General features: G+C 45.0%; 1 protein-coding gene across 8 annotated transcripts in view; it reads right to left on the bottom strand.

Moving 5' to 3' along the window:
- Positions 1-8892, bottom strand: part of MAP7D2 (MAP7 domain containing 2) — a 54403-nt gene extending 45511 nt beyond the window's left edge. For all 8 annotated transcript variants that reach the window (XM_029930302.1, XM_029930296.1, XM_029930301.1 and 5 more), the window contains exons 1-3: positions 8815-8892; positions 7539-7702; positions 724-835 (exon numbers count right to left, since the gene is read on the bottom strand). In XM_029930302.1, coding sequence (XP_029786162.1) covers positions 724-835; positions 7539-7702; positions 8815-8890 — 352 coding nt within the window. In that variant the 5' untranslated portion in view covers positions 8891-8892. The remainder of the gene's footprint in view (positions 1-723; positions 836-7538; positions 7703-8814) is intronic.
- Positions 8893-12861: the final 3969 nt, after the last annotated feature.

Below are 12861 nucleotides of genomic sequence, written 5' to 3' on the forward strand. Positions count from 1 at the left end.
ATGAAATAGGTTATTGACTTCTCTAAAAGAAAATAAAGTATATTCACTGACAGAGGTTAAAAGCAGAATACAGGAAAGATAAGAAACTGTACTACAAATGGAATCCATTTGTTTTCAGAAAGAGCTAGTATACAACTCCTGTGTAACAGAATAACAAAATCACAGAAAAGAAGGCACTGAAGAGAGAGAAAAGCTACCCAGAGACTAGTAACAATCCACACGTTACATTAAGCACTTGAAAATTTAAAGATGAGCATGAACTGGAAAATGAAATAAATAAGTCACCTTGAAACAAAATTGAAAGAGCAACAAAAATTAATAATGAGGAGGGAAAAGCCCCAGCCCCTTTTGGAGGGTAACCGCTGCTCGGGCTTTCCCGGCCACACTGCAGTAATGACTGAGGCTACTGCCACTTGAACTTCCCTGAAATCAGAGTATAGCTAGGCTTGCCGGGTGCACCTGGTTAACCAGGCTCTGCATTCATTTTCTTTGTTTTTCTTTTGCTTTACCTCAAAAAGCCCAGTTACTGTATCAACTGCTGTTTGCTAGCAAAAATGAGAAATACATACACAGGAAGGTTGGCATCACATCTGAAAAAGGCACCTGCAGATAACTACAAAGCATGCCCCAGATCCTGCAGGCACCAGCCTGTGCCCATCATCTCCTGTTTGCCCCGTGATCTCCCACCTGGACCCTGCAATGCAGGGACAGCCCTGCACTCACCATCACGTCCTCCGGGTCCCGCGGCCAGGGAAGCTCCCCAAGAGCACTTCTTCTTCATCTCCAGTTGCTGCGTACGCTCCAGGGACCTGCGCATCATCGCCTCCAGCCGCTCCTGCCCAGTTCACGCAAGAGAGAGCGACATCAACCACCCGGCCCCACTGTGCTGCTGCGCTTCAGTGCGCAGGGTGAGTCACCAAATGGGGCTCTCTGTGCTAAGCAGCCAAAACCTAGGCACACGTGCTCTTCATCACAGCAGTGAGATCTTAGTGGGTGGAGAGTAAACAATGCAGCTAGTGCTGGCTCCCAGCCCCGGGGGGGGGGGGGGGGGGGGGGGGGGACCGGCTGCTGCAGCAGCCAGGCCTTGATTTGCTTAAGAATAATGCCAGACAAGCATTAACTCCTTCGGGCCTGTCTCACGTCCCATTTTGCCCTTTCTAGTAGAACTGGAATTGTGCTCTGGAACCAAGTGCATTCTCTCTACTAAAAGAGCACAATGCATTCTGATTTGAGAAAATTTAAATTAAAATATAATTTGAATTTTTGTAGCCTTAAACATAACTTTTTGGAGTACACACACATGGCTTTGAGATCTATTTTACCAAGCTCCATTTTCATCTTAGAACTTCTTAAAGGAGAATCAATCGTTTTCTACACTGTAACATTTTCCTGCTACACAGTATTCCAGGCATAGTGTGGCATATTTAAAAATTTAAAAGAGACAAGAGTAGGGAACTTTCTGGTACAAAACAAAGCATCTATGCATTCTCAAGAGTTAGATAGGGGGCAGGGAGAACTAAACACTTTTTAGCCAAAAGAGGGGGGAAGGAGCTTTTCTCCTACCAGAGCATTTATTAAAAAGCACTCTCCTGTGTCAACTAAAGTGTTATTTTCATAAACTTGGGTCTGATTGCTGGCAAATATTTCCCTGGCACTGGAGTGAAGCTGTTCTTATTTTGCATTCTCCATCACCCCAGTGACACAGCAAATACCAAATCCTCTCCCTGCCTCTACTGGAGAAAGCCCAAAGCAAGGTAAACAGGTACATGCTGATGACGTTTTGCCTTCAAAAAAGCCAACCCTGAGGCGCTCTAGGAACTGGGCTAATCCTAGCCCAATTCTAAACAAAAAGATACCTATTTTCTCACGGCTTGAATAAAAAGCAAGCAAAATTAATTCAGGGAAGCACCAACTGAGTAACCATGACTTAAAAATCAGGGCAAGACTCCTTTATTTTACTTACTAAACACAGGTCACTTAGGAAGTGTCTGGATCTACCCCTTCTGTCTATACCAGAGAGATGGGATGAGCATTATCTATATCTAAGCTTCCTTTGCATAATTTTTCTCTGAATAGCACTTTGCTAAGACCTGTTCTCTCCAGGGACATCTGAGTAAAAGGGATTTTTTTTTCCCTCCTGTAAACCTCAGATTTTTATTTGCTCTAGTTTTTGGCCGAGGCTCCACAATCATGAGTGTGCATTTCCTAGCAAAGTCCTGTCTTCCTGACCCTGGCCCATTAAATTCTGACAGCCAATCCCCAGAGCCTACCCAAGAAAAGTTGGGGGTTTGGCGGAACTAGAACTTCTTGACTATTTGACACTTGAAATACGGTCGCTTGAGACCAGTACTGAAAATTATTTCATGATATGGATTTAACATAAAGGATTTAACCAATGAACTAATATGAGTGTTGAAATCTTTTACCTTGAGTGAATTTAGTATTGAGTGGGTTATGAGAGATTTCCTAAAGGCCAGAAGGACCTCACAAGACAGTCCTTCATTTACTAGGAGACCAATAACAATAAAGAATACCAAGACTTGTTAGCCAAACTGAGCAGCTAGATAGGAGTATGATTACAAGGGAATGCTCACCCAAAGCCAGACCTACTCCTGGACGGTTCAGTTACCTTAAAAAAAAACTCTCTGCCATCCACCCCTGCCCACTGAGCTGCTCCAAATTCCACTGTTAGAGATACATTCCTTTGAATCATAAGCAGGTTTATGAAAAGGAAGCTATCCCTAAGAGAAGTCTCAATTACTCTGTGTCACCCACTTTTGCAGAGATGATGAAAAATAGGTGGTAATCAAACTCTATGGTATAGACTTATGGAACCTAAAGTCTTAAGAATGGAGTAATTGAGGCATGTCAAAGCACTGGTCCACTTCACTCTTGTTAGAGGTCAGTCCTATAGAGTATTACCATCTGTGTGTGTGTGTGTGTGTGTGTGTGTGTGTGTGTGTGTGTGTGTGTGAGAGAGAGAGAGAGAGAGAGAGAGAGAGAGAGAGAGAGAGAGAGAGAGAGAGAGACTTTTCTCCTCCTTCACTGGATGGAATGGAAACAATCCTAGATTTGGAGTCAGTAAATATGGATTCAAATTGCACCTCTGTGTGCCACTTTTTAGCTCTATGACCTTGAGTTAATTGTTTAACATCCTTGGGCATCAGTTTCCTATCTATAAATGGGGATGATACTGATATTTTTGTAAACCCCCATGTATACACACCTAATAAAAGTTTTTTTTCTCATGTTAAAAATAGTGGGGATAACATTACCGGTACCACCAGATCACTCAAGTCTATGAGACAATAACTAGGATAGTAAATCCTTAACCAACACTAGCTGAATCCAAGTTTGAAGAGGAAAATTATTATTTTTTAAATTTATATTTATTATTGAGAGCGAGCGAGGGAGCACACAAGTGGGGGAAGGGCAGAGACAGGAAATCAGAATCTGAAGCAGGCTCTGGGCTCTTAGCTGTCAGCACAAAGCCCAATGCAGGGCTTGAACCCACAAACAGTGAGATCATGACCTGAGCCAAAGCCGAACACTTAACTGACTGAACCACCCAGGTACTTCTAACAATTTACATTTCTAACAAGGTCTCAGGTGATGCAGATGCTGCTGGTCCTGGGACCTCAGAGTGAGAACCACTGGTTAGAGGAAAGCATAAGAGAGTGTAAGAGTTCATAAGAGAGCATGCAAGAAAGTTCAATCACACCAGAAGAACAATATTAATAAATATTATAGCTGCATACTGCATACTGAAATTCCTGCCAAGTTCTTGTTCTCCTGAGCACCACTGGGTGATCAACAGAGGATGGGCAAAGCACAAGGCAGATTCTTGTCCTCAGAATGTCCTCTACCGGGTACACCTTAGTGGAAGAAAGGAATGAGGGGACCTTAGCCTTGACCCCTTTAGCTCTGGCCTTAGGTCTGCCTAGATGAATTCAGAAGAGAACCAAGACCGAGGTGACCCACAGGGCTGGCTGAGGAGTGTAAAAGGCCTCCAGCAGGACACCGTCCAGGTACTGTTGATGACCCACATAGCATCTCTAGCAGGAGTGGAGAGCTGGCTGTGCCTTTTCCACTATCCCTACTATTACTACATGTGTTCTGGGGAAGACAGTGTGGGGACAAGACCCCAAGAAGTTCTCAGCAGGGTTCTGCAGAAGGTCTTTGTCTTTACAAACAGATGTAAAGGCCAGAAGGCCATGTAGTCACCATGGCCCCATGCAAGCCAATGCGCTCTGAGAGTGGCTAGCTCTCAGCTTAGTAAATTTTTTTTTAGGTAAGTTCAGAAATTTCTTGCTTTTACAGTCAGCCTGGTGGATTTTGCCAAGTATCAAGCAATAAGAGTATGAGAAGTTGTGACATGTCAAAAAAAAAAAAACCCACAGAGATGAAGCTACTCTTTGAAATGGTCCTTCCTGGTTAACTGCTTAACATGAGGAACATGGAGTTGGTTTCACCAAATTCCATTTCTCAGGGCCTCTAGTCAGGAAACTATAATTCTCCAAGTGGAGAATGGGTGAGTACACTGTGTTGTCAGCCTTAACCCAAATAGGTGACAAGGGTTTATTCCAGAAGCCCACGTCTTGGAAGCTGTGTGGCATGTAAGGGTTAGAAGAACCCACTGTGAGGAGAAAGGAGCCTTCAGTGAGAGGATGAGCTCACGGTCCTTATCTCAAGAGGACACTGGACACCCCCTTCCCCAGGATAGGCCTGATCAGCCTCCAGCCCTCCCAGTCTTCTGGAAGCTAGGCTGTTTGTGGTGTCCACTTCTGTACTGATAGATAGGAAGCCTCCTGGCCATGTCTGCGCCTTACCCACAGACATGAGGAGTTACCAAGAGTGATATCATGGCAACTCTAGGGACACAGAGGCAGAACAGGGCTAGGAGGGAGGTGTGGAGTCAACACACCTATATCAGACCTAATATCAGACCCAGAGATGTAAGATTTGATGGGAACCCGAACACTTTCTAATAAGCTACAGAAGCAAAATAGGCTGCAACGGTATGAACCATTCCTGCAGAGGCTTTTCCCTGGCTGACAGACAGAACATGACAAGAACGAGAAAACACTGGAGCATCTCCACAGCCATGTGCCAAGCAGGCAGCAGCCCTGCTGAAGATCTCCATCAAACCATGCAGGCAAATGCAGGCAGTTTCCTTTGGAAAGGGGTTCCTGCAGTGTAGACCCAACCATCCTCTCCCAAGATCACCCACAAGAATGCCAAACATATCTAGTACCAGCAGACTGCTGACGCTGATGTGGTTACCGGGTTGGCCTGTATGTGGAAAGTCCCTAAGCTCCACCTGGGACTCTGGGGTCCCTGAGGGTGGGAGGAGTGGCAGAGGAAGGCTGCTGTTTCCTTGTGTTGCTACACAACCACGGGAGGCCCAGCTCTCAGTCCCGCCCTTCTGTGTCTGGGGAGAAAAGGGAAGCAAGCTCAGATTGCTTGTGTCGTGACAAAGGCCAGGCTGTATCCCCCACTCTCCACCATCACCCATGTTAGGGATGAAAGGAAACACACAAAGCAAATAGAAAATTATCTGGAAGTGCAATCACTAAAGATTCAGCTGAAGTCACAAAGGGAGTCTAACATTTCTGAACATTATTCTGTATAAGGTGCTTTGCTGGGCACTTACACAAAAGCCATTTCCTTGGGGCACCTGAATGACTCAGTTGGCTGAGCATCTGACTTTGGCTCAGGTCATGATCTCACGGTTTATGAGTTCAAGCCCCACACTGGGTTCTGTGCTGACATCTGGAACCTGCTTCAGATGCTGTGTCTCCCTCTCTTTCTGCCCCTCCCCCGCTTGTGCTTGGTCTCCCTCTCCCTCTCTCTCAAAAATAAATAAACATTTTAAAAAATTATTAAAAAAGTCATTTGGGACCCCCTCTATTTTGGGCTCAGGAGAGTAAGTTAGGGGGTGATGAGGAGCTATGTGGCTCGCCTCTGGCTACCAGCTGCCCAGTAGTAGAGCTGGGGCTGGCACAGGGAGTGGAGGAAGCCAGGCAGACATCAGACCAAAGCCAGAAATGGCAAAGTAGGGCTAAGGCCCTTGAGATGACTTTCATTTGCTACAAGGAACAAAGAAATCGTATTGTATCATATTGCATTGTATTTTAGAGAGAGTGCATGGGTGGGGGAGAGGGGCAAAGGAACAGAGAGAGAGAGAATGCATGCGCGCCAAGCAGGCTCCACACTCAGTGCAGAGCCTGATGCAGGGTTCAATCCCACAACCCTGGGATCATGACCTGAGCCAAAATCCAGAGTTGGACGCTCAATTCACCCAGGCGCCACAAAAATCCCCATTTAAATAAGTGCTATGTAGGCAAAGATGGGTCTAAACCTGTGTGTGTGGGTGTGTGTGTGGGTGTGTGTGTGTGTGTGCGGTATGCACATGTTCATGTTTTTTAAATTTAAAAAAGAGGAAGGGGCAAAGATGTAAAGTGATAAACCATTAAAAAATTAAAAAGATACCAAATTTACACAAATGTCTCTGAATCCTATAGTGCTAGTGATGAACAAACCTCTATATTGTTCATACTAAATGATGAGTCATTATATCTTACGAATAAAAAATGATCATCACCTGATACAAGGCTATGATTACATCCTTAAAATATACTTGTTAAGAAAATCTATACCCCAAAAATGCTTTCTAAATATACTTTCAAAGTTTAGTAATAAAGGACTCTGCAGAGGTAATTACATTCCATTTCTTTTTAAAAAGGTAACTGGAGAAAAAGGATGATTAAAGCAAAGAGCTGCATTAAAATTTAAATATACTAACATCAGGGCGCCTGGGTGGCTCAGTCAGTTAAGCATCCAACTTAGGCTCAGGTCATGAACTCACAGACTCTGGGTTCGAGCCCTGCACTGGGCTTTGTGCTGATAGCCCAGAGCCTGGAGCCTGCTTCTGATTCTGTGTAACCTTCTCTCTCTGCCCCCTCCTCTGCTCACTTTGTCTCTGTCTCTCAAAATAAAATGAAAAAATAAATATACTAGCTTCTTTGTAGTTGAAGGCCAACTGTTTGCTTTTCGAGCTATGAAATAAGAGGACTCATTACCCTGTGCCCTTACCCTCTCCTCTGCTTTCAGGTCCCTTACTCCAGCCTCATGTCTGCTCAAGAGGCATAGGCTCCCAGCACAACCCGCAGGGCTATATTAGCAGGCCCCTTTCCACAATACCTTCTGAGTCTCAAACTCAAAGAACATTACATCTGGAAGAGGCCTTGGAGGCTGCCAAATTCAACCCCTCACTTCAGAGATAAGCAAATTAGGCAAATATCCAGACAGGCCAATCGGCTTGTCCAAGGTCACAGAGCAAATTAACACATAAGTTGAATGGATAAGTTTCTTCATTCCTATCCCAGTGCTGCTTTCACTATACCACGTCCTGCTGCTAAGAGAAGGCATGGTAGTAGAGGTCTTCCGTACCCCCGAGCTGGGCAGCACACTCAGATGCCCTTGAGCACCAAGCCCCATGTGAGCTGCTGAGAGGCTTGGAGGTCCTTGGACCTTACCTCCTCCTCCCGGAGTTTCTGCTTCCTTTTCTCTTCCACGGCAGCCCTCTTCTGATCCTCCCGCTGCCGCTGCTCTTCCAGCTTCCGCCATCGTTCTTCGATTTGCTTTTCATACTGGAGCTTAGCTCTTTTCTGTTTCTCTAGGATCTGCTGCTCTCGGGCAGCTGGAGGAAGGAAAGCGGAAGAGAGGTGTCATTACCAGAGTACCCCACGCTGTTTGGATTAAGACCAAAATGTAGAAACAAGGGTGAGACCAAAAAAGGAGCTACAGTGACTGAGATGAAGGGTTCTGGCATCTCTGCCACTAGCTGGGTGACCCTGGGCATGCTAACCACATAATCTTTCTGCCTCAGTTTCCTCTTCTGTGAAGTGGGGACCATCATGTCTTCAAAATTGCAGTGTTGTGAAGATTAAATGAGGTAATGCATGGAAAGTGCACCATAACTGCTCTTACACATGGGAGCTACAACTATTACTATCATTAAGTCAGACTTGCCACAATGGACAAGCCACACACTAGTTTGAGAAATGAGTTCTAAAGGTACAGACACTAAAAAACATGTTAACTATTCATGTATCATACATAAGACATTGAGCTAGGCAAGGATGTATAAACTCAAGACATTCCTCCCAAGACATTTCCTAAGACTACCTATCTTGCTGTGTCAGGGAAGGATTCCCTGGGAGATGCAATGCATGAACCAACCACCAGGAGGCAATCGAGAAGAATGTGAAAGCTCATTTGTCTCAATTCAGTGGGGGAAACCACTATTTACCTACGCTCTCAGTACCCTGTGGGGAATATGTCATACCCCCCTGTCTATAGTCTGCAAGAGGTTAAAACAGCCGTTCTCAAATAGGTTCCCATTCTAACACAGAAAATGTCTTAACTGCTGATTTTCTCAGTTCTGATGATGGCCTTTCTAGATGCCCTGGAGAGAGCCTAAGTGAGAGCACATAATGGATGCCCAGGGGTGGGGGTGGGAGCAGTGATTGTTTCTCATTCTTTACCATCTTATCCACAGTCCCTAGCAGAGTGTCTGGAACACAGCAGAAGTTCAATGTTTGCTAAATAAGTAAATGAACTATTCTGCGAATTATATAACAATTGTGAATATGCCAGCCAAAGTGTAGATTTCTACCCTCCCACTTTATGTTCATCTAGCAACTGTCCTAGCTCTCTTCCCATTCAGTCATAAATTTCTAAGGATGTTCAGAAAACATACCACCACATCTTTATGCCCTTGGACCTAAACAGCCAAAGGGTACAACTTACCGAGACATTTTTCTCTCTCTTCTCGTCTTTCTTTAGCTAGCCTTTGTCTCTCATCAGATCTTAAAAATCCATCCATGCCTACAAAAAATATGACATAATAAAATTATTCTTCCCTCTTTCCCTATATGCTGAGTGCCAGAGGCTACCGGTCCCACACCCTGGGTCTGGCCACACACATACATCATCCATCACCATCACTTTCTCCATGGGGACTCAATCCACCATTCCATACCCCCCCCCCCCCCCCCCCCACACACAAGGCCAGGCCCTGAGAGCTGAGGGGTGACAGTCACAGCTTCACTCTCACCCACCACACTGTACTATAGTAGCCCCAATGCCAATCCTGAAGAACCACGCTGTCTCCCTAGTCCTCTGTCCCCAGGACTGGACCTAGAGGGAGTCAGAAAGTGCAATGAAGTGCCAGGGAGGTCTAGCAGTATCCAGAAAAGCACACCAGGTCTCCCTGAGCCTGGCTCCTAGGGGAGATGAGAAGCACAAAAGTAGACACAATTATTACAAAGGTAGTAAACATTCTATTTTCTGAAGGAAGCCAGCTGGGGAGGGTCATATACAAGCTCCTTGAGTAAGCACTGAGAAATACAACACTCAACTTTGACTTTGGTTCTGTTAAACATGTTCCAATGTCAATCTATTTTTTTTAATTTTTAAAAATATGTGTGTGTGAGTGTGAGAGAGAGAGAGAGAGGGAGAGAGACAGGGAGAGAGAGAGAGGGAGAGAGAATGAGAGAATGAATGAGAATGAGTGGAGGAGTGGCAGAGAGAGGGAGACAGAGAATCTGAAGCAGGCTCCAAGCTCTGAGCTGTCAGCACAGAGTCTGATGCAGGGCTCACACTTCTGAACCACGAGATTATGATCTGAGCCGAAGTCGGATGCTTACCTAACTGGGCCAGCCAGGTGCCCCTCAATCCTAGTACTTTGGAATAAAAAAGATAATGCGCTCCTGGTTGTCATTTAAATACCTAAAACAAAATGCAATCGATGACAGCCCCCCTCCACACTCCGTGCCACAAACTGTCCAGCAAATAACCCAGGAGGTCTACATTTCCACCCATCTTCTACAGGATCATAAAGAGCTTTCTGAATTAAATGATATTCATGGTCATTTTAGGATTAGAAATAATTCACCCAACTCAGTTACAACCAATCACTCAGGAGCATGACTTATACAATGTTCAGGCACAACATCTTGGAGAAACCAGCTTCTATGTTAGTACAACCAGAGTCACTTTCATGGTGCTGGGGCCCTCCTTTCTGGTAACATCACGTGCTGACTTCATTGTGTGCCCTGCTGCCACAATTACCGCACCCCTCTGGGGGAGGTTCCTGCGACTGTCCAGGGGAAAGATGTGGAGACTTGGACTCAGTGTAGGCAAGAGGAATGCAGACAGGGATGGATGTGATAAACACTGGATTGTCACAACTCTCCATGAGCACCTGATTTTGCAGCCTGGATTGTATATCAGGCATATTAAAGCTCAAGATTGAAATGCTAGAAAATCAACCTGGACTATAAGTGCCATTACTCATGTCTGTTTTTAGTCAACTCTTAATCATTATGATGCTACCAACAATATGATCATCATCAAGAATTTGAAGGCCCAATAGAGAGCAAACTGAGGGTGGATGGGGGTGGGGGTTGGTGAAAATGGGTGATAGGCATTGAGGCAGGCACTTGTTGGGATGAGTACTGGGTGTTGCATGTAAGTGATGAATCATGGGAATCTATGCCGGAAGCCAAGACTACACTGTATGTTAGCTAACTTGACAATAAATAAAAAATAAAAATAAAATAAACTGAGGACACTAATTTAAAAAAAGAATCTCAAGGTCCAATTTCTTAGATCATCAATGCTGGCGCCCCACAGTCTGATCTCAAACTCTCTTCCCAACTTGACCTCAGCGCTGCCCCTTTCTTCCACATACCTTCTAGCTCAAAATAACTCCTTCTCCCACATTCCCCTTGTACCTATTAAAACCCCACCCACCTTCAAGATCCCACAGTTCCCCAGACACCATGATGCTCTGTGCTCCCACACAGCTGGCAGAACCCTAATTTCATTCTTTTTGGCTGCAGAGTTCTCCTCTGACTCAGTCTCCCTGGGAGGAGGGAAAGGCTATAGAGGCAAAGGTGGCCTAAGTATTTCTGGGTCACCTCAGCTCAGGGCACTGTTTCCCAACAATGGGGGGGATATATAATGCTCAAAGGCAGGCATGTAGTCACTGAAAGGGAAACAAAACCAGGTTTCTCTTTTCTCCAGCACTTTCAGGGTGTAGTGTCTCCCTCAAGAGTTTAATTTTTTTATTAATTTTATTATAGTTTATTGTCAAGTTGGTTTCCATATAACACCCAGTGCTCACCCCAACAAGTGCCCTCCTCCAGGCCCATCACCCATTTCCCCTTCTCCCCCACCTCCATCCAACCTCCGTTTCTTCTTAGGATGTAAGAGTCTCTTATGGTTTGCCTCCCTCCCTCTCAACTATTTTTTCCCCTTCCCCACCACCATGATCCTCTGTTAAGTTACTCCTGTTCCATATATGAGTGAAAACATATAGCATCTGTCCTTCTCTGCCTGACTTACTTCACTTAGCATGACACCCTCAAGTTCCATCCACATTGCTACAAATGGACATATTTCATTCTTTCTCATTGCCATGTAGTATTCCATCATATACATAAACTACATCTTCTTGATCTTGGCTATTGTTTTTTTTTAATTTTTTTAATGTTTTTATTTATTTTTGATACAGAAATAGACAGAGCATGAGAGGGGGAGGGGCAGAGAGAGAAGGAGACACAGAACCGGAAGCAGGCTCCAGGCTCTGAGCTAGCTGTCAGCACAGAGCCTGACGCGGGGCTCGAACCCACGAACGTGAGATCTGACCGGAGCCGAAGCCGGACACTTAACCGACTGAGCCACCCAGGCACCCTGATCTTGGTTATTGTTGAAAGTGCTGCTATGAACATTGGGGTACATGTGCCTTTATGCATCAGCACTCCTGAATCCCTTGGATAAATTCCCAGCAGTGCTATTGCTGGGTCATAGGGGAGTTCTATTATTAATTTTTTGAGGAACCTCCACACTGTTTTCCAGAGCGGCTGCAGCAGTTTACATTCCCACCAGCAGTGTAGGAGGGTGCCCGTCTCTCCACATCCTCGCCAGCATCTATAGTCTCCTGATTTGTTCATTTTAGCCACTATGACTGGCGTGAGGTGGTATTTCAGTGTGGTTTTGATTCCTGGTTCCCTGATGATGAGTGATGCTGAGCATCATTTCATGTGTCTGCTGACCATCTGGATGTCCTCTTTGGAGAAGTGTCTGTTCATGTCTTCTGCCCATCTCTTCACTGGATGGTTTATTTTTCGGGTGTGGAGTTTGGTGAGTTCCTTGTAGATTTTGGATACTAGCCCTTTATCAGATATGTCACTTGCAACTATCTTTTCCCATTCCTTCGGTTGCCTATTAGTTTTATTGGTCGTTTCCTTTGCCATGCAAAAGCTTTTTATCTTGTTGAGGTCTCAGTAGTTCACTTCTGCTCTTGATTCCCTTGCCTTTGGGGATGTGTCGAGTAAGAAATTGCTGCTGCTGAGGTTGAGGAGGTTGGTTCCTGCTTTCTCCTCTAGGGTTTTGATGGTTTCCTGTCTCACATTCAGGTCCTTCATCTATTTTGAGTTTATTTTTGTGTATGGTGTAAGAGAGTGGTCTAGTTCCATTCTTCTGCATGTTGCTGGCCAGTTCTCCCAGCACCATCTCCAGTTCTCCCAGCACCATCTGTTAAAGAGGCTGTCTTTTTTCCATTGGATACTCTTTCCTGCTTTGTCAAAGATTAATTGGCCATATTTCTGTGGGTCCAATTCTGAGTTCTAGGGTGGTGCACAATCTGGGTCCTGTACGATGAGGGGTCAGAAAGTGTTGCTTGTTTGCTGTTGGTTGGTCAGTGGACTGGTTTTCTGGTTATACTGCTGTGTATCAAACTACACCAAGACTGAGCAGTTTGTTTATATTGTCACCTTCTTTCTCAGGTTC

The sequence above is a fragment of the Suricata suricatta genome, chromosome X (assembly GCF_006229205.1).
Source record: "Suricata suricatta isolate VVHF042 chromosome X, meerkat_22Aug2017_6uvM2_HiC, whole genome shotgun sequence".
Taxonomy (NCBI): domain Eukaryota; kingdom Metazoa; phylum Chordata; class Mammalia; order Carnivora; family Herpestidae; genus Suricata; species Suricata suricatta.